The sequence below is a fragment of the Scyliorhinus torazame genome, chromosome 21 (assembly GCF_047496885.1).
Source record: "Scyliorhinus torazame isolate Kashiwa2021f chromosome 21, sScyTor2.1, whole genome shotgun sequence".
Classification (NCBI taxonomy): Eukaryota; Metazoa; Chordata; class Chondrichthyes; order Carcharhiniformes; family Scyliorhinidae; genus Scyliorhinus; species Scyliorhinus torazame.
In genome coordinates, this window is record NC_092727.1 from 60,048,229 (window position 1) to 60,070,031 (window position 21,803).

Here is a 21,803-nt window from a genome sequence, read left to right on the forward strand (position 1 = left end):
TAATTGGGTTTGCATTTACAAACCTGATGACTGTGATTATTGGGCAGCCAAGGGCCAAAGACTTCAGGTATTTGTATAGGAATTATTGGTTAATTCACTTGTGTTGTGATTCCCGGTCACGCGGGGCTGGAATTAACCGCGCATTAGCCCAGGATGTCATAACACTAGCTAGGCCCCAGGTTATGGAATCTCCTCCCTAAATCTCTCTACAGGCCATATCGTTCCTGACTTCATGGCTTTCATTAAAGTCAGATCAATATTTACTATTTCCTTCCGTGCCATATTAATTTTTTATTCTTATGCTTCATAATGATCGTAAGAAATAGGAGTAGCCCACCGAGTTTACCTCCATTATTTGATAAGATCAGGACCTTAACTTATTTCTTTTTTGTTTATTCCCTATAATTCTCTGCCAACTTGATGATCAAAGATTTGTCTTAACTCAGCTTGAATATTTTATGACCCAGCCTCCACTGCTCCCTGTGGAAGAAACAATAGTGACACTGAAAGAAGAAATTCATCCTCACCTCAGTCTTAAACAGCAGACCCATAAATTTTAAACCATGCCCCTTGATCTAGAATCCCCGAATGAGGGGGAACATCCTTGCAGCATCTACCCTGTCAAGAACTCTCAGAATTTATATGTTTCAATAAGATCACCTATTATTTTCCTGAGTATAGGCCCCATCTGCTCAACCCTTCCTCATAAGACAAACCCCTTCATCCCAGAAATCAGGCCAGTGAACTTTCTCTGAATTTCTTCCAACGTAAGTGTGCCCCTCGGTGGGTAAGGTGGCCAAATCTGCACACAATACTCGAAGTCTGGTTTTACCAATGTCCTTCCAGTTTTAGCAAGTTTTCCCTCCTTATATACTCCATCCCCCCTGCAATAAAGTTTAACATTTCATTGGCTTTCCTTATCGCTTGCTGTACCGGCAAACTAACATGTTAAGATTCATGTACAAGACCTTGGTTAGACCACATTTGGAGTATTGTGTGCAGTTCTGGTCACCTCATTATAGGAAGGATGTGGAAGCATTGGAAAGGGTGCAAAAGAGATTTACCAGGATGCTGCCTGGATTAGAGGGTAGGTCTTATGAGGAAAGGTTGAGGGAGCTAGGGCTTTTCTCATTGGAGCGAAGGAGGTTGAGAGGTGACTTAATTGAGGTGTATATTAATTGAGGGCAGCAAGGTAGCATTGTGGATAGCACAATTGCTTCACAGCTCCAGGGTCCCAGGTTCGATTCCGGCTTGGGTCACTGTCTGTGTGGAGTCTGCACATCCTCCCCGTGTGTGCGTGGGTTTCCTCCGGGTGCTCCGGTTTCCTCCCACAGTCCAAAGATGTGCAGGTTAAGTGGATTGGCCATGATAAATCTGCCCTTAGTGTCCAAAATTGCCCTTAGTGTTGGGTGGGGTTACTGGGTTATGGGGATAGGGTGGAGGTGTTGACCTTGGGGAGGGTGCTCTTTCCAAGAGCCGGTGCAGACTCGATGGGCCGAATGGCCTCCTTCTGCACTGTAAATTCTATGATGATAAGATGATGAGAGGGATAGATAGAGTGGACGTTCAGCGACTTTTTCCTCGGGTGGATGTAGCTGTTACAAGGGGGCATAAGTATAAGGTTCATGGTGGAAGATATAGGAGGGATGTCAGAGATAGGTTCTTTACTCAGAAAGTGGTCGGGGCGTGGGACGCACTCCCAGTTATGGTAGTGGAGTCGGACACTTTCGGAACTTTTAAGCTGTTATTGAATAGGCATATGGAGTGCACTAGAATGATTGGGAGTAGGTTGATTTGATCTTAGTTTCAGACTAGTTCGGCACAACATCGTGGGCCGAAGGGCCTGCACTGTGCTGTACAGTTCTATGTTCTATGTACGACTCTCAGATCCCTACGTATCGCAGCATGCTACAGTCTCTCTATTTAAAAGATATTAAATTTTTCTATTCTTCCTGTCAAAGTAGACAAAGTCACATGTTCGCACATTATCCTTGATCTGCCAAATCCTTTGCCCAACCAATGCATCCACCATCTCGGCAGTCACTTCATTTAAAACCCAAGGATACAGACCATCAGGTCAAGGGCACTTGTCAGCCTTCAGTCCCATTAGTTTTCCTCGTGCGCTTTTCTCCAGTGATTGTTTTAATTCTTCCCTCCCGTCATCCTTCTGCTTTCTGGTTATTCTTGGGATGCTTGTGCCTGACACCAATGCTGAGTCTACAAACTTGAAGGATGAGATTAGTGGAGACAATGTCCCATTATCTCTGTCCCAAGAGTCGCTTAAATGTCCTTAATGACTCTGACTCCACCACCTCTGCTGGCAGTGCATTCCACGCACCCACCACTCTGTGTAAAGAATCTACCTCTGACATCTCCCCTATACCTTCCTCCAATCACCTTAAAATTATGTCCCCTCGTGACAACCATTTCTGCCCTGGGGAAAAGTCTCTGGCTATCCACTCTATTCATGCCTCTCATCACCTTGTACACCTCTATCAAGCCACCTCTCGTCCTTCTTCTCTCCAGTGAGAAAAGCCTTTCTTCATAAGACATGTCCTCCAGTCCAGGCAGCATCCTGGTAACTGATCTCAATGGTTTCTTAAAATAAAACAAAGTTAAGATCTATCAAGCCAGGTTTCACTCGGGGATCTGATAGGCCAGTATTATAAGTTAGGATTGAGACACTTCCGAAAAGCACTGTGGATGTTCCTACACCACATGGAATGCAGCGGTTCAAAAGACAGCTCAATTCCCATGCATCTGCTGGGCAATAAATACTGGACTAGCCAGCAAAGCCCACATTCTGAGATAGATTTAAAAAATTGTTTTCCATCACTTCCACTCCTTCCAGCCATTTAACCATCCTTCAAATCACTGGCCAGCTGCCCATCACTTACCTGCCTACCTCATGCACTGATCTTTTTCTCTTCTGGCCAAGTGTTTGAAGCGTTCCATTAGGAGTGACAATTTGTTTCAACAGTAAACACAGATCAAAACACGAGCCCAGAATGGAACCAAACAGCTCTCTATTGACACAAAATATGGAAGCATCTCAAACTGTTCAAGAACATTTTGCCCAATAGCTAAATAACAAACCTACAGCAGAAGGCAACAGGCCAGAATCTTCATCCCAAACCATATAGACACCCCACCCTAGCCCTGCACCCCACACGGTCCAGCCAGTCCTCACTAGCAGGCTCACTAGCCAGAGGTACCCAGTCCATCACTCCCCCACTTTGACTCTGCAATCAGTACTACCATCCAAGCACAGTTGGTGGCGTTCTAAGCAGATACCAGGTAGGGATACAATGATCCCTAGAAATTGAGTCCCAAATTCCAACTTGCGAATGCAAATTTAATTTTAAATAATAACATCTGGTAACAGAAACCTGGGAGTGACAAAAGTTACCATGAAGCTGTTGGATTGTCAAAAACATCCAACTGGTTCCCAAATGTCTTTTTTTGAAGGAGGCTTGCTGTCCTTAGCTAGTATGATCTATAAGGTGACTCTTCACTGAAAGACCGATCAAGAAATCCAGTTGTATCAAATAAAAGGCAGCATACCAACAACTTTCTAAAGGTAACCAGAAATAGGGAATAAACACTGGACTTGCCACAGTTCTAACAACCTTTGAATGAATAAAACAGATATTGGGTTCCACTCACCTGCTAGTGAGCCCCTTCGACCGGCATTCATCCGGGTGATTATGTCGTTGAGAGTTAGGTCGCCAGTAGCTAGGTCTGGATGGTCCTGGGGATCAGAAAATGAGAGAGAAAGATAATGGAAAGGCTGCAGCAGAGGGTGGAACAAGGGCTGGGTGGAAGGTGGGGAGATGGGTACGGTACAGGATGTGGCAATTGCTTTAAATAGCCCTGAAACTGGATCTCCACAACTATTAAAAGGAATCCACAAAAACTTTGAATGACTTCTTTCCATTAGCATCAAACCATATCAGCTGTTAAAGATGAAATTTACATTTCTATTGCAACGCCACTTGTCAACTACTGCATGCTTAATTTTATGTTGATTTTGCATTTAACTGTTACAGTAAAAGTCTTAAAAAGTGAAATCTTGTCCATCGGTTCCTTTTGCTTCAGGGCATTTGGGGATTCCTTTATTTTCCACATTATTGTTTCTACAGAGACACTTTGCTTTGGGTTTTGATGCATAAGAGAGCAATTCGGTTGCAATACTGTGTTCAGTGCTGGGCACTAAGTATTTAGCAAGGGTATAGTGGGTTCAGAGGGACCACAGCATTGATTTACCAGAAAGATACAAGGATGCCCAGGGTTAAATTACGAGGAACAATTACACAAATTACGAATACATGCCCTGGAATTTAGGGTTGAGTGATTTAATCAAGGTTTCCAAGGTACAAAAGGGAACAAATCAGATTGGAGAGTCTCGGACTAGGAGGCGTAGTCTAAACATTGGGAGACAAAGGGTGATGTTGTTATCATAGTGTTTCAAAGAATCCCTACAGTGCAGAAGGAGGCCATACAGCACATCGGGTCTGCACCGACCCTCCGAAACAGCACCGTACCTCAGCCCACTCTCCTGCCCTATCCTTGTAACTCCACCTAACCTGCATATCTTTGGGCACAAAGGGTCAATTTTAGCATAACCAATCCACATAGCCTTCACATCTGTTGTTGTATGGACTTTCAAAGCACGTGTGTGTACCACATAATATATACATAATATACCAGTTAGCAAAATAAAAATCCATGGAATTAAAAAGGGCAGAGGCAGCATCAATATAAAATTGGCTGAGGGACAGAACGCAGAGATTAATAATGAATGGCTGTTTTTCAGACTGGACAGACTGGTGTTCCCCAGGGATTGGTATTCAGACTCTTTTTGATGCTTTTATCTAAATGACCTGAACTTGGGTCTTGGGACAGGGCATCATTTCAAAGGTTGCAGATGACGTGATAAAGGTATATGAGAGACGGTTCCGAGGACTAATGCTCTTGATCGCACAACCATGTCAAAGGAGCGGATGGTAGAGGGAACCAGTGTCCCACAACCCTCACTTATGAGTTTTGTGCTCAAGCCCTGAGACGGGACTTTAATCCAGAACCGAGTAATTCTAAGACGTGTGTGTTAAACTGAGACTCAGCTGATACACACAGTGGGGAAAGAGTAGGAAAGTAAGAAAGCTATGCTAAATCCTTAGAAAACACTGGTTAGGCTGTAGGCCAATTCTGGGCACCACATTTTAGGAAGGTTATCAAAGCCTGAGAGCGGATGAAGAAGAGGTTTCCTGAAATTACTGCAGGTCATTTTACACAAAAGATCAGCCATGATCTCATTGAATGGTGGAGCAGGTTCGAGGGGCCAGATGGCCTACTCCTGCTCCTAGTTCTTATATTCTTACGTTTGGGGGCATCAGTTATGTGGAAAGACTAAACCACCTGCTGAGTGGTTTTCGGTAAATGAGGAGAAACTGTTTCCAGAAAATGTTTCCAGTAGCTATATATATATGGTGACTGGCAAAAAAAAGAGGCAACACAAGGATTTTTTTTTAACACATTGAGTTCTGATCTGTGGCTGAATGTTCGCGAACCTTTGAAGTTGGCAAGTTGAGAAAACCGCTAAATAAATGAATTGGGTCCTTGTCTGAAAGGTTGATGAAGCAGATTCAAAACAAACTAGACAGAATTTCAACAGAATTAGACAAATGTTTGAAAGGAGAAAAATGACAATGCTATGGAAACCGAGCAAGGGAGTGAGATTACTGATTGCTGAGCCTGTGTAGTCAAGGCTGGTGCCGTCTACCTTTTGGTAGCTTTCATGTGCAGTGGTAGCTGCTAAAATCACCCGTGGAGATGGCTGGGTGGTTTGCAGTTTGTTGGGTGATGTTTAATCATGTTTTTATCAGCAGCTTGTAAACATTCAGGATAGTCAGCTTGTCCATGGTGGTAATGGAGAATGAGGAGTTGTCGGTGGGATTCTTTGCCAGTGGTCTATGTGGCCAGACTGCAATTTGTACATCAGTTGTGGCTCAGCTGGTAGCACTGTTACCTCAAGGTTCTCCAAGTTCAAATCTCACTCCAGGGATCTAGCACAAAAATGTAGGGGGGCACTAGAGGACACTTGCGAGGAAATACTGAAGTACTGTCTTCCACATGAAACATTAATCCGAGGACCCATTTGCTGGCTCAGGCAGATGTGAAAGATCCCATGACACTATTTGGGAGAAGTGCAGGGAGTTCTCCCCGATGTCTTGGCCAGATTTATCACTCAATCAACATCAGAAGAACAGGTTACTTCACTGTTCTCACATTGCTTTGTGGGAGCATGCTGTGAACTGATCAGTTGCCGTGTTTCCTCCATTATAACGGACCACGCTTCACCAGTAATTCAATGCCAAATTGATTTTGGATGTCTGCTGGTCCTGAAAAGTTCTCAATAAAAGCTGCTTTTTCTTTCATTTGGGATGGGCACATCATCTCATGGGATCAGATGATCTTCAGGAATTTGGATAATGATCAGATGCAGGAACTAAGGCTAAAATACTTACTCTTCATCCATAAAGCCAACCGTGCCTCTAGGCACCCCTCTCAGCATTAAACAAATATCAAAGCTGATATCTTCTGGGTCGTGGGTTAACCCTGGCCCAAGTGAAATACGTTTGCGCTTGAGCACACTGCATCAGCAGACTGCACTCAACTACATTAATCCAAACAACTCAGGGTAACATTTGGTTCCTCACACCCTTCCACAGCTCAGCTTACCGGCTGCTGTCTTCGCTTTTCAACATGTTTCCTTAACATTATCTTCAACTCTTCATCTCTCAGCTCAGGTTTATCTGGAAAACATTAAAAACGTTAATGTCTGTGGAACTGACTCGTCCCATCAATCCCACCCGCACCAAGTGGAAGGAGATGGATGGGGGGGGGGGGGGGGGGGGGGGGGGGGATGCCACGCCGGTGAGGGGGTGGGCGAGACGCAGCCTGGCAGTGGCGCACTGTTGTCACATCTCACTGATGAGCAGAGGTGTGGGATACCTCAGTTACCCTCTGAAATGAAATGAAATGAAAATCGCTTGTCACAAGTAGGCTTCAAATGAAGTTACTGTGAAAAGCCCCTAGTCGCCACATTCCGACGCCTGTTCGGGGAGGCTGTTACGGGAATCGAACCGTGCTGCTGGCCTGCCTTGGTCTGCTTTCAAAGCCAGCGATTTAGCCCTGTGCTAAACAGCCCCTCTGCTGAACCCTGTTGAGTTATTCCACAAGCCCATTGAGTGAATTTAAAATCCATAAATATGATCATGAAGGTAAATTGAAACTGTATCTGGCTCTCTGGTAGTCTGACTCTCACCACAAGTCCTGGCTTTCTCTCATTCCCCTTTCTTGGAATGATCATATTGAGGTTGAGGAATTTCTGCAAGAGTTGTAGCAAACAGGTTTCAGTGACTGATCAGAATATTCACAGAGAGATGGAATGAAGCAGGATGACACTTACTGACTGTTTTCATGTCCTGAGTGCAGAGGGTGGGTACAGCTCTCAGTGCCACACTGGGATTTGAGGGATATGTTGGAGAGCTTGGGAGCCAGGAGCACATCTCTGAAATACAGTGAAATATGAACATCAGCAAATCAAAAACAGGATATTGATAAATTACAAATTTCCTGTCATGTAATTGGATCTACCACCTAGCCGTCCGAGGGAGCCTGCGCACCCCGGCGGCCAGAGGGAGCCTGCGTAACCTGGCAGCCCGAGGGAGCCTGCGCAACCTGGCCGCCTGAGGGAGCCTGCGTAACCTGGCCGCCTGAGGGAGCCGGCGCAACCTGGCCGCCCGAGGGAGCCTGTGTAACCTGGCTGCCCGAGGGAACTGCACAACCTGGCCGCCCGAGGGAGCCTGCGCAACATAGCCGCCCGAGGGAGCCTGCGCAACCTGGCCGCCCGAGGGAGCCTGCGCAACCTGGCCGCCCGAGGGAGCCTGCGCAACCTGGCCGCCCGAGGGAGCCTGCGCAACCTGGCCGCCCGAGGGAGCCTGCGCAACCTGGCCGCCCGAGGGAGCCTGCGCAACCTGGCCGCCCGAGGGAGCCTGCGCAACCTGGCCGCCCGAGGGAGCCTGCGCAAACTGGCCGCCCGAGGGAGCCTGCGCAACCTGGCCGCCCGAGGGAGCCTGCGCAACCTGGATGCCCGAGGGAACCTGCATAGCCTGGCAGCCCTAGGGAGACGAGGGAGACGGCGCAACCTGGCCGCAACCCGGCCGCCCGAGGGAGCCTGCGCACGCCGGCCGCCCGAGGAAGCCTGCACAACTTGGCCGCCCGGGGAAGCCTGCGCAACCTGCCAGCCCGAGGGAGCCTGCGTAACCTGGCCGCCCGAGGGAGCCTGCGTAACCTGGCAGCCCGAGGGAACCTGCATAACCTGGCAGCCCGAGGGAGCCTGCGTAACCTGGCAGCCCGAGGGAGCCTGCGCACCCCAGTCCCCCGAGGGAGCCTGCGCACCCCGGACGCCCGAGGGAGCCTGCGCACCACGGCCGCCCGAGGGAGCCTGCGCACCACGGCCGCCCGAGGGAGCCTGCGTAACCTGGCAGCCCGAGGGAGCCTGCCTAGCCTGGCAGCCCGAGGGAACCTGCATAACCTGGCAGCCCGAGGGAGCCTGCGTAAGCTGGCCGCCTGAGGGAGCCTGCGTAACCTGGCCGCCTGAGGGAGCCTGCGCAACCTGGCCGCCCGAGGGAGCCTGCGCAACCTGGCCGCCCGAGGGAGCCTGCGCAACCTGGCTGCCCGAAGAAATCTGCGCACCCCAGCCGTCCGAGGGAGCCTGTGTAACCTGGCCGCCTGAGGGAGCATGCGTAACCTGGCAGCCTGAGGGAGCCTGCCTTGCCAGGCAGCCCAAGGGAACCTGCATAACCTGGCAGCCCGAGGGAACCTGCATAACCTGGCAGCCCGAGGGAGCCTGCGTAACCTGGCAGCCCGAGGGAGCCTGTGTAAGCTGGCCGCCTGAGGGAGCCTGCGTAACCTGGCCGCCTGAGGGAGCCTGCGCACCCCGGCCGCCTGAGGGAGCCTGCGTAACCTGGCTGCCCGAGGAAACCTGCGCAACCTGGCCGCCTGAGGGAGCCTGCGTAACCTGGCCGCCTGAGGGAGCCTGCGCACCCCGGCCGCCCGATGGAGCCTGCGCAACCTGACCGCCCGAGGGAGCCTGCGTAACCTGGCTGCCCGAGGGAGCCTGCGTAACCTAGCTGCCCGAGGGAGCCTGCGTAACCTGGTTGCCCGAGGGAGCCTGCAAAACTGGCCGCCCGAGGGAGCCTGCGTAACCTGGCTGCCCGAGGGAGCCTGCGTAACCTAGCTGCCCGAGGGAGCCTGCGTAACCTGGCTGCCCGAGGGAGCCTGCAAAACTGGCCGCCCGAGGGAGCCTGCGTTACCTGGCTGCCCGAGGGAACCTGCACAACCTGGCAGCCCGAGGGAGCCTGCGCAACTTGGCCGCCCGAGGGAGCCTGCGTAACCTGGCCGCCCGAGGGAGCCTGCGTAACCTGGCTGCCCAAGGGGACCTGCATAACCTGGCCGCCCAAGGGTGCCTGCGTAACCTGGCAGCACGAGGGAGCCTGCGTAATCTGGACCCCGAGAAAGCCTGCATATTCTGCCCATGTGAGGGAGCCTGCGTAATCTGGCCCCCTCTCTCCGAGGGAATCTGTGTACCCCTGCATAACCTGCTCCACCCATGCCCTCCCTCAGATGCCAGTGTCCCTCAATCTGAGTCGCCTCACGGAAATGCCCTCTGTGCCCTACAATGGAGTTTCCTGTATGGGCTGTTGCTGCAACCCTTTCACTTCCTTGCATTTTTGCACCGTCCAGACAGACCCTGGTGCGCCTTTTTGCCGTCCAGCAGCAGAGGTACCCAGTGGCGGGCTATCCCTTACATTTGGGAATCTGGGGGTGGTGGGTGCTATATGCAGTAGTCCAATACACTTGTTGATTCACGGACTCCCAAAATGTTTGTGCCTTTTTCAGCCTTGCACAGTCTGTGGACCACATGTATGTAAGTTTTCCTAGGCTGCATCCTCTTTTTAGCTTTCTGAAAAATCCATTACTTTCTTTTTGGTTGCACTTCAGTCCCACCCCCCTGATAGTCATCCACCTGGTGTGGGGGGGGGACAGGAAGGGAGGAGGACCTCCTCATGGGCCTGGCCAAGTTGGCCGTTAACAGGCCATCTATTGCAAACCCCTTTTTTCACAGCTATACTCGCTGCCGGGTGTCCCTGGATAGGGACAAATGGTGTCCGCCGGTGCAATTGAGGCCCTCCATACCCAGTGGGCACTGTGAGGACTGGGATGTTCTCGTGACTCCTTGATCACATCTTGTTTTATGCTTTAAATTACCTTTGAAATTCCGTTTACTTTAATGCAGTATCCCATTAGAGTCATAGACGGAATGCCTTTTAATTTATCCCTCACTTACTGGATTTAGTTTATTTGGTTACCCAAAAGAAAGAGACACTGGCATTATCCTCCTCCAGTAGCTGGCATTATCCTCCCCCAGTAGCTGGCATTATCCTCCTCCAGTAGCTGGCATTATCCTCCCCCAGTAGCTGGCATTATCCTCCTCCAGTAGCTGGCATTATCCTCCCCCAGTAGCTGACATTATCCTCCCCCAGTAGCTGGTATTATCCTCCCCCAGTGGCTGGCATTATCCTCCTCCATTAGCTGGCATTATCCTCCCCCAGTAGCTGGCATTATCCTCCCCCAGTAGCTGGTATTATCCTCCCCCAGTGGCTGGCATTATCCTCCTCCATTAGCTGGCATTATCCTCCTCCAGTAGCTGGCAGTATCCTCCTCCATTAGCTGGCATTATCCTCCCCCAGTAGCTGGCATTATCCTCCCCCAGTAGCTGGTATTATCCTCCCCCAGTAGCTGGTATTATCCTCCCCCAGTGGCTGGCATTATCCTCCTCCATTAGCTGGCATTATCCTCCTCCAGTAGCTGGCATTATCCTCCTCCAGTAGCTGACATTATCCTCCCCCAGTAGCTGGCATTATCCTCCCCCAGTAGCTGACATTATCCTCCCCCAGTAGCTGGCATTATCCTCCTCCAGTAGCTGGCATTATCCTCCTCCAGTAGCTGGCATTATCCTCCTCCAGTAGCTGGCATTATCCTCCTCCATTAGCTGGCATTATCCTCCACCAGTAGCTGACATTATCCTCCTCCAATAGCTGACATTATCCTCCCCCAGTAGCTGGCATTATCCTCCCCCAGTAGCTGGCATTATCCTCCTCCAATAGCTGGCATTATCCTCCCCCAGTAGCTGGCATTATCCTCCCCCAGTAGCTGGCATTATCCTCCACCAGTAGCTGGCATTATCCTCCTCCAGTAGCTGACATTATCCTCCCCCAGTAGCTGGCATTATCCTCCTCCAATAGCTGGCATTATCCTTCCCCAGTAGCTGGCATTATCCTTCCCCAGTAGCTGGCAGTATCCTCCCCCAGTAGCTGGCATTATCCTTCCCCAGTAGCTGGCATTATCCTCCTCCAGTAGCTGGCATTATCCTCCTCCAGTAGCTGGCAGTATCCTCCTGCAGTAGCTGGCATTATCCTCCTCCAGTAACTGGTATTATCCTCCCCCAGTGGCTGGCATTATCCTCCTCCAGTAGCTGGCATTATCCTCCTCCAGTAGCTGACATTATCCTCCCCCAGTAGCTGGCATTATCCTCCCCCAGTAGCTGACATTATCCTCCCCCAGTAGCTGGCATTATCCTCCTCCAGTAGCTGGCATTATCCTCCTCCAATAGCTGGCATTATCCTTCCCCAGTAGCTGGCATTATCCTCCTCCAGTAGCTGGCATTATCCCTCCCCAGTAGCTGGCATTATCCTCCCCCAGTAGCTGGAATTATCCTCCCCCAGTAGCTGGCATTATCCTCCTCCAATAGCTGACATTATCCTCCCCCAGTAGCTGGCATTATCCTCCTCCAGTAGCTGGCATTATCCTCCTCCAATAGCTGGCATTATCCTTCCCCAGTAGCTGGCATTATCCTCCTCCAGTAGCTGGCATTATCCCTCCCCAGTAGCTGGCATTATCCTCCCCCAGTAGCTGGAATTATCCTCCCCCAGTAGCTGACATTATCCTCCTCCAGTAGCTGACATTATCCTCCCCCAGTAGCTGGCATTATCCTCCTCCAATAGCTGACATTATCCTCCTCCAATAGCTGGCATTATCCTCCTCCATTAGCTGGCATTATCCTCCCCCAGTAGCTGGCATTATCCTCCCCCAGTAGCTGGCATTATCCTCCTCCATTAGCTGGCATTATCCTCCCCCAGTAGCTGGCATTATCCTCCCCCAGTAGCTGGTATTATCCTCCCCCAGTAGCTGGCATTATCCTCCCCCAGTAGCTGGCATTATCCTCCCCCAGTAGCTGGCATTATCCTCCCCCAGTAGCTGGCATTATCCTCCTCCATTAGCTGGCATTATCCTCCTCCATTAGCTGGCATTATCCTCCCCCAGTAGCTGGCATTATCCTCCCCCAGTAGCTGGCATTATCCTCCCCCAGTAGCTGGCATTATCCTCCCCCAGTAGCTGACATTATCCTCCCCCGGTGGCTGGCATTATCCTCCTGCAGTAGCTGGCATTATCCTCCCCCAGTAGCTGGCATTATCCTCCCCCAGTAGCTGGCATTATCCTCCTCCAGTAGCTGGCATTATCCTCCTCCATTAGCTGACATTATCCTCCCCCAGTAGCTGACATTATCCTCCTCCAGTAGCTGGCATTATCCTCCCCCAGTGGCTGGCATTATCCTCCCCCAGTAGCTGACATTATCCTCCCCCAGTAGCTGACATTATCCTCCCCCAGTAGCTGACATTATCCTCCCCCAGTAGCTGCAATTATCCTCCCCCAGTAGATGCAATTATCCTCCCCCAGTAGCTGCCATTATCCTCCCCCAGTAGCTGGCATTATCCTCCTCCAGTAGCTGGCATTATCCTTCCCCAGTAGCTGGCATTATCCTCCCCCAGTAGCTGGCATTATCCTCCCCCAGTAGCTGGCATTATCCTCCCCCAGTAGCTGGCATTATCCTCCCCCAGTAGCTGGCATTATCCTCCCCCAGTAGCTGGCATTATCCTCCTCCAGTAACTGCCATTATCCTCCCCCAGTGGCTGGCATTATCCTCCCCCAGTGGCTGGCATTATCCTCCTCCAGTAGCTGACATTATCCTCCCCCAGTGGCTGGCATTATCCTCCCCCAGTAGCTGGCATTATCCTCCCCCAGTAGCTGACATTATCCTCCTCCAATAGCTGGCATTATCCTCCCCCAGTGGCTGGCATTATCCTCCCCCAGTAGCTGACATTATCCTCCCCCAGTAGCTGGCAATATCCTCCTCCAGTAACTGGCATTATCCTCCCCCGGTGGCTGGCATTATCCTCCTGCAGTAGCTGGCATTATCCTCCTCCAGTAGCTGGCAGTATCCTCCTCCAGTAGCTGGCATTATCCTCCTCCAGTAGCTGGCATTATCCTCCTCCAGTGGCTGGCATTATCCTCCCCCAGTAGCTGGCATTATCCTCCCCCAGTAGCTGGCATTATCCTCCTCCAGTGGCTGGCATTATCCTCCCCCAGTAGCTGGCATTATCCTCCCCCAGTAGCTGGCATTATCCTCCTCCATTAGCTGGCATTATCCTCCTCCATTAGCTGGCATTATCCTCCCCCAGTAGCTGGTATTATCCTCCTCCAGTAGCTGGCATTATCCTCCTCCAGTAGCTGGCATTATCCTCCTCCAGTGGCTGGCATTATCCTCCCCCAGTGGCTGGCATTATCCTCCCCCAGTAGCTGGCATTATCCTCCTGCAATAGCTGGCATTATCCTCCTGCAATAGCTGGCATTATCCTCCCCCAGTAGCTGGCATTATCCTCCCCCAGTAGCTGGCATTATCCTCCTGCAATAGCTGGCATTATCCTCCTGCAATAGCTGGCATTATCCTCCCCCAGTAGCTGGCATTATCCTCCCCCAGTAGCTGGCATTATCCTCCTGCAATAGCTGGCATTATCCTCCCCCAGTAGCTGACATTATCCTCCCCCAGTAGCTGGCATTATCCTCCTCCATTAGCTGGCATTATCCTCCCCCAGTGGCTGGCATTATCCTCCCCCAGTAGCTGACATTATCCTCCCCCAGTAGCTGACATTATCCTCCCCCAGTAGCTGACATTATCCTCCCCCAGTAGCTGCAATTATCCTCCCCCAGTAGCTGCAATTATCCTCCCCCAGTAGCTGCCATTATCCTCCCCCAGTAGCTGGCATTATCCTCCTCCAGTAGCTGGCATTATCCTTCCCCAGTAGCTGGCATTATCCTCCCCCAGTAGCTGGCATTATCCTCCCCCAGTAGCTGGCATTATCCTCCCCCAGTAGCTGGCATTATCCTCCCCAGTAGCTGGCATTATCCTCCCCCAGTAGCTGGCATTATCCTCCCCCAGTAGCTGGTATTAAAGTATTTTTTCTTCTTTTATCCCAGATTTCTCTCATTCAAACTTTAATCCCAAAATAATTAATTGAACAAATATAAACAAGGAAAAAACCCACTGGAAAGTATTTAATTTTGTTTACGTGGTTATTGTTATTCCATCAGTAATTAGTAAACTCGACAACCATTCCCAGGAGGAAGGTTTTAGAAGGAAAATAAAGATTTAAAAAAAATAATTGAGAAATTGTATTCGTAAACAAAGTAAGCTGTAAGTGCGAAAGTGAGCGATATTGTTTGCGGGCCACACACACCCTCTCCCCCCAGTCCCCTTATTTTCTTTATTCATTTACGTGGATGTCGCTGGCTGTGCCAGCATGTATTGCCCATCCCTGACTGCCCTCCAAGAAGGTGGTGGTGAGCTGCCTTCTTGAACCACTGCAGTCTCTGGTGTAGAAACCCACAGTGCTGTTAGGGAGTGAGTCCCAGGATTTTGACCCAGCTGTTTCACAGACTCGTTAAGCAACAGCCTGACATAGTCATACTCACAGAATCATACTTTACAGACAATGTCCCAGACACCATTATCATCATTACTGGGTATGTCGTGTCTCACCGGCAGGACAGACCCAGCAGAGGCGGCGGCACAGTGATATACAGTCGGGAGAGAGTTGTTCTGGGAGTCCTCAACATTGACTCAGTACTCCTCCATGTTGATCATCACTTGATCAAGCACAGAGTGTGGCAAGGCTGCAGAATATGTTCTGGGTGGGAGATTTCAATGTCCATCACCAAGAGTGGATTGGCTCAGTAGTACCACCACAGATTAAGCTGGCCGTGTCCTAAAAGCCACAGCTGCTAGCGTGGGACTGCAGCAGTGGTGAGGGAACCAACAAGAGGGAAAAACATATTTGACATCATCCTCACCAATCTGCCTGCTGCAGATGCATCTGTCCATGACAGGATTGGCAGAAGTGACCACCACACATTCCTTGTGGAGACAAAGTCCCGTCTTCACACTGAGGATACCCTCCATCGTGTTGTGTGGCACTACCACAGTGCTAAATGGAATAGACTGCGAACAGCAACTCAAGACTGGGCATCTATGAGGCGTAGTGGGCCACCAGCAGCAGCAGGATTACATTCAACCACAATCTGAAACCTCACGACCCGGCATATCCCCCAATCTACCATTACCACCAAGCCAGGGGATCAACCCTGGTTCGATGAAGAGTGCAGGAGAGCATGCCAGGAGCAACATCAGGGATACTGAAAGATGAGGTGTTGACCTGGTGAAGCTGCGACACAGGATTATTTGTGTGCCAAACAGCATAAGCAGTAAGTAATAGACAGCTAAGCGATTCCACAGTGAAAGCATCAGATCTAAGCTCTGTAGTCTTGCCACATCCAGCCGTGAATGGTGGTGGACAATTAAACAACTCACTGGAGGAGGAGGCTCCACAAATATCCCCATTCTCAATGTTGGAGGAACCCAGCACACATGTGCAGACTACATGGCTGAGGCATTCGCAAAAATCTTCAGCCAGAAGCGCCGAGTGCATGATCCATCTCGGTCTCCTCCAGAGGTCCCCAGCATCACAGATGTCAGTCTTCAGCCAATACGATTAACTCCATGTGATATCAAGAAACTGCTGATGGCACTGGATACTGCAAAGGCTATGGGCCCTGACAGCATCCCAGCAATAGTACTGGAGACTTGTGCTCCAGAACTTGCCGCACCACTAGCCAAGCTGCTCCAGTACAACTACAACATCTACCCAGCAATGTGGAAAATTGCCCAGATGTGTCCTGTACACAAGAAACAGCACAAATCCAACCCAGCCAATCATTGCCCCATCAGTGTACTCTCCATCATCAGCAAAATGACGCAAGGAGTTATCAATAATGCTATCAAGCGGCATTAACTCAGCAATAACCTGCTCACAGATGTACAGTTTGGGTTCCGAGAGGGTCACTCAGCTCCTGACCTCATTACAGCCTTGGTTCAAACATGGACAGAAGAGCTGAATGCCAGAGGTGAGGTGAGAGTGACTGCCCTTGACATCAAGGCAGCATTTGACCGAATATGGCATCAAGGAGCCCCAGCAAAACTGGAGTCAATGGGAATCAGGGGAAAAACTCTCTGCTGGTTGGAGTCACATTTGGCAAAGGAAGCTGGTTTTGGTGGTTGGAGGCCAATCATCTCAACTCCAGGACATCACTGCAGGAGTTCCTCAGGATAGTGTCCTCGGCCCAACCATCTTCAGCTGATTCATTAATGACCTCCCTTCCAATATAAGGTCAGAAGTGGGGATGTTTGCAGATGACTGCGCAATGTTCAGCACCATTCGTGATTCCTCAGATACTGAAGCAGTCCATGTCCAAATGCAGCAAGACTTGGGCAACATACAGGTTTGGGCTGAGAAGTGGCAAGTTACATTCGTGCCACACAAGTGCTAGGCATATGACTATCTCCTACAAGGGAGAATCTAACCACCGCCCCTTACCATTCAATGGCATTGCCATCGCTGAATCCCCCAAAATCAACAGTCTGGGGGGTTGCCATTGGTCAGAAACTGAACTGGACCCAGCCATATAAATACTGTGGCTATCAGGGCAGGTCAAAGACTAGGAATCCTACGGTGAGTAACTCACCTTCTGACCCCCTCCGAAGCCTGTCCACCATCTACAAGGCACAAGTCAGGAATGTAATGGAATACTCTCCACTTGCCTGGATGAGTGCAGCTCCAACAACACTGAAGGAGCTCAACACCATTCAGGACAAAGCAGCCCACTTGATTGCTCCCCCTTCCACAAACATTCAAACCCTCCACCACCGACGAACAGTGGCAGCCATGTGTACCATCTATAAGATGCAATGTAGTAACTCACCAAGGTTCCTGAGACACACCTTCCATACCCACAACCACTACCATCTAGAAGGACAAGAGCAGCAGATACCTGGGAACCCCATGTTATACGTTTTAGTTACCGTTGTATAAAGAGTCAAAAGTCCTGTTCCTTTTCACCAAACACCATTTATTTCACTTCCACAGCCTCTGCACAAAACTCTAACACACCACCTGACACAAGGGCCACCTGAAGTCCCTTTACATATCAGTGTCAATCATTCGATACTTAACATTAATGAGACAACTAATTGCAATGTCTCTTAACTCATTACTTAACATCCCACCACCTGGAGGTTCCCCTCCAAGTCACTCACCACCCTGACTTTGAAATATATTGCCTTTCCTTCACTGTTGCTGGGGCAACATCCTGGAATTCCCTCCTTAACAGGACAGTGGGTGTACCTACACCATCTTCTGAAGGGCAACTAGGGACGGACAATAACATGCTGGCCTAACCAGCAACCCCACATCCCGTAAATTAATTTAAAAATAAAATTTCCAAGTCAGGGTGGTGTGTGACTTGGAGGGAACTTTCAGGTAGTTTTGTTCCCAGGTATCTGCTGCTCTTGTTCTTCTAGACAGTAGTGATCGTGGGTTTGGAAGGTATTGCCTAAGGTGAGTTTCTGCAGTGCATCTTGTAGATGGTACTCCCAGCTGCTACTGTTCATAATTGGTGAAGGGATTGCATGTTTGTGGAAGTGGTGCCAATCAAGCGGGCTTTGTCCTGGATGGTGTCAAGCATCTTGAGTGTCGTTGGAGCTGTACTCATCCAGGCAAGTGGACAGCATTTCATTACACTCCAGATTTGTGCCTGGAAATGGTGGACAAGCTTTGGGGAGTCAGGAGTAGAGTTACTCGCTGCAAGAATCCTAGCCTCTGACCTGGTCTTGTAGCCATGGTATTTATATCCATAGAATACCTACAGTGCAGAAGGAGGCCATTCGGCTCATCGAGTCTGCCCCGACCCCTTGAAAGAGCTCCCGACCTAGGCCAACAGCCCACACTATTCCCATAACCCCATGTAACCTGCACATATTTGGACACTAAGGAGCAATTTAGCATGGCCAATCCACCTAACCTGCACATCTTTGAACTGTGGGAGGAAACTGGAGCACCCGGAAGAAATCCACGCAGACACGGGGAGAACGTGGAAGCTCCACACAGTCACGCAAGGCCAGAATTGAACATGGGTCCCTGGTGCTGTGAGGCAGCAGTGCTAACCACTGTGACACTGCACGTCCAGCTAGTCCAGTTCAGTTTCTGGTCATTGATAACCCAAGGATGCTGATAGTGGGGGATTCAGCAATGCTAATGCCATTGAATGTCATGGGGCAACTGTTTATTTCTCGCTTTTTGGAGCTGGTCATTGCTTGGCACTTGGGTGGCGTGAATGTTATTTGTCATTTGTCAGCCCTCTTTATGTTTCCATTGAAACAGAAAAGTTTGGAGAAGGTTGGAGTGGTGGGGATAAAATTCACCACATTCCCTTCATCAATCTCTCTGTTACTTCATGTAACAGGTGTGACACAATGGTTTCCTCCAACAGTCAAAAGATGTGCAGGTTAGGCAGATTGGCCACGCTAAAATTGTCCTTTAATGTTCAAAGATGTGCAGGTGAAGGGGGGCTATGGGGTCAGGAAGCGGGAGTTGTGAGCCTAGGTCGGGTGCTCTTTCAGACAGTCGATGCAGACTCAATGGGCCAAATGGCACTGTAGAAATTCTGTGGTTCATCAAAAAATTCAATTAGTTTAGTCGAACAAAATCTGCCTTTTACAAATCTATGCTGGTTCTCCTTAATTAATTTAAACCTCCCCAGATTCCTGTTGATTATTTTCCCCCGAGGATTGCTTCCAAAATCTGACCCACCGTTGATGACTGACCTGTTGTGATGAGGAATGCCCCAACACCCTTTCTTGAGTAAGTATGTCACATTTTCCACTCTCCAATCCTCTGGCAGTTTACCTCTATCCAGGGAAGATTGGAACATTATCGCGAGTCCTTCCACTGTCTCCACTCACACTTCATTTAGCAACCTGGGATGCGAGCCCAGTAATTTATCCACTTTATGTATAACCAGCCTTTCCAGGATATCCAACTTTACCCTGTCCATTGCCTTTACCATCTCCACTTCCACCCATATTTTGCCAGCATCACCCTTAGTAAACACCGCTGCACATTATTCATAGCCCCATTCCTCGAAGCTTACATCACCCTTTTTATCCCCAATTGGATCCACTGTGTTTCTTACTACCACTTTACTATTTACATGCCCACATAAGATTTTTGCATTTCGTTTTATGTAAGCAACTCTGCCCAAGCCAGTCCCAAGATGGGACTGAATGAATGAAGGGGTTGCAGGTGGAGCAGGTACCCTCACCCTGGAAAAACACATCACTGAAACAACAAGATATAGTCATACCGGTTAACACCGGCAAAGAAAGGATGACACATGAGGATGTACGTATGATGGGACTGTAAAGGTGAAAAAGAGCTCAGATTCTTGACAAGCCCAATCTTCAAAGCCAAAAACCTCACCAGAACTGTCACATAGAAAATCTGAACACTCCTCCAGCATGGGAAGATTCTCAGGTTTTGCGAAACAGGCAAGAACACCACATCCATGGAATTGGCCTCATACTCAACAGATATTCAGCTCAAACGTTGGTTGGGTGGAAGCCAGTAACCATCATATCATCGCTGTCAGATTTCACACAAGATACTCATGCCAAAGACGCACCAAGGGAGACAGAGACAGAGGGGGGGGGGGAATGAACTCTACCACCAACTGCAGGACAATCTGGAAGAGGCACCCAGTTATGATATCAAGGTCTGAAGAAGAGTTGTTTGGGCTGAAAATGTTCACTGCATTTTCTCTCTCCACAGATGCTGCCAGACCTGCTGAGTTTTTCCAACATTTTTGTTTTTTGTTGCAGATTCCAGCATCCGCAGTATTTTGTTTTTATGATACTGATGTGACCTCAATGCTCAGCCATTGAGCCTCATGGGCTTAGCAGGTTGGCTCAATGGAAATGGCGATGACAAACAATACGATCAGGCCCATGGGTCAGCAGCTATGTTCAATGGAAAGGGCGAGCGTCTGCTGAACTTCTGCACGGTAGCACAGTGGTTATCACTGTTGCTTCACAGCTTCAGGGTCCCAGGTTCGATACCCGGCTTGGGTCACTGTCGGTGCAGAGTCTGCACGTTCTCCCCGTGTCAGCGTGGGTTTCCTCCGGGTGCTCCGGTTTCCTCCCTAATATGCAGCGGTCCAAAGATGTGCAGGTTAGATGGATTGGCTGTGCTAAATTGCCCTTAGTGTCCAAAAAAGGTTAGGTGGGGTTACGGGAATAGGGTGGAAGTGTGAGGATAGGGTGGAGGTGTGGGCTTAGGTAGGGTTCTCTTTCCAAGGACTGGTGCAGACTCGATGTGCCGAATGGCCTCCTTCTGCACTGTAAATTCTATGATCTAAGAACTGCAATGGGCTCAGCATTGGGAATATCTTCTTCAAACACAAGAACATCCACAAAAAGAATTGGAGGTCTCCAGGTGGTAACACCCTGAGCTTGGAAGAAATCCCAACAAGATGTACAGACTTGTTGAAGTGTAAATGTAGGAATGGACCACCACCTTGTCAGGCAAGATACAACTGGAGCTGAAGAAGGCAACAACCATGACGTCACAACGGCCATTTGCAATGGAGAGACTGAAGGACAATGACATTGCGGACAGTTTCTTGATGGTTCTCTCCAACAGATTTCAAATAGTACTGAGGTAGGCAACAGCGAGGAACAATGGGAAATCTTCAAAAGAGGGATTAAGGAGAGTGCAGAAGTTACCATTGGGCAGAGAAGAACAAACAAGAAACAATTGATCACTGAACCAGGGTGAAAGTGATTAATGAAAGAAAACTGGTGAAGAGCAAGAGGGAAAAGCAAAAGATCATTGAGCAAAAGTGAGAAGAGGATGAGAAGTACAGAAGATTGGATAAAGCCATGAAGAAGAGCTGCGCAAGAGACAAATGAGGGTGGATAGGGTGAAAAAGGAGGTAGGCACAAGAAGCGGCAAATTGGAATGACTCAGACGCTGTACAGGATCATCCAGGAACTGGCTGGAACAGGAAGCAACGCCACAGGGACAGCTATCGACCGACAGAGAGCAGGAGGCAAGGTGGGCGGAACATTTTCAGGGGATCCTCAACCAACTCAAACCCAGCTCCACATTTGAGTTTGATGACAGCCGATGGATCGTGCTTTTGACCATCAGTCTCGAGTGCAACAACATCAAGGTTAGTTTACACGTCAGGTGCAAGATGACAAGGTCATTGACAGCTGGATAGCAACAATGCTTTCCCATCATTATTGAGCATCGAGGACATCAAGGACAAGCGGCGGCACGGTAACACAGGGGTTAGCAATGCTGCTTGCAGCGCCAGGGATCCAGGTTCAATTCTGGCCTTTGGTGACTGTCTGTGTGGGTAGAGTGGGGTGTGGGCCCAGGTAGCGT

The 21,803-nt window shown here is 49.6% G+C and overlaps 1 protein-coding gene across 3 annotated transcripts in view; it reads right to left on the reverse strand.

Moving 5' to 3' along the window:
• Window positions 1-21,803, reverse strand: part of nfrkb (nuclear factor related to kappaB binding protein) — a 166,239-nt gene that overhangs the window by 126,781 nt on the left and 17,655 nt on the right. For all 3 annotated transcript variants that reach the window (XM_072486848.1, XM_072486850.1, XM_072486847.1), the window contains exons 6-8: window positions 7,472-7,573; window positions 6,742-6,815; window positions 3,667-3,751 (exon numbers count right to left, since the gene is read on the reverse strand). In XM_072486848.1, coding sequence (XP_072342949.1) covers window positions 3,667-3,751; window positions 6,742-6,815; window positions 7,472-7,573 — 261 coding nt within the window. The remainder of the gene's footprint in view (window positions 1-3,666; window positions 3,752-6,741; window positions 6,816-7,471; window positions 7,574-21,803) is intronic.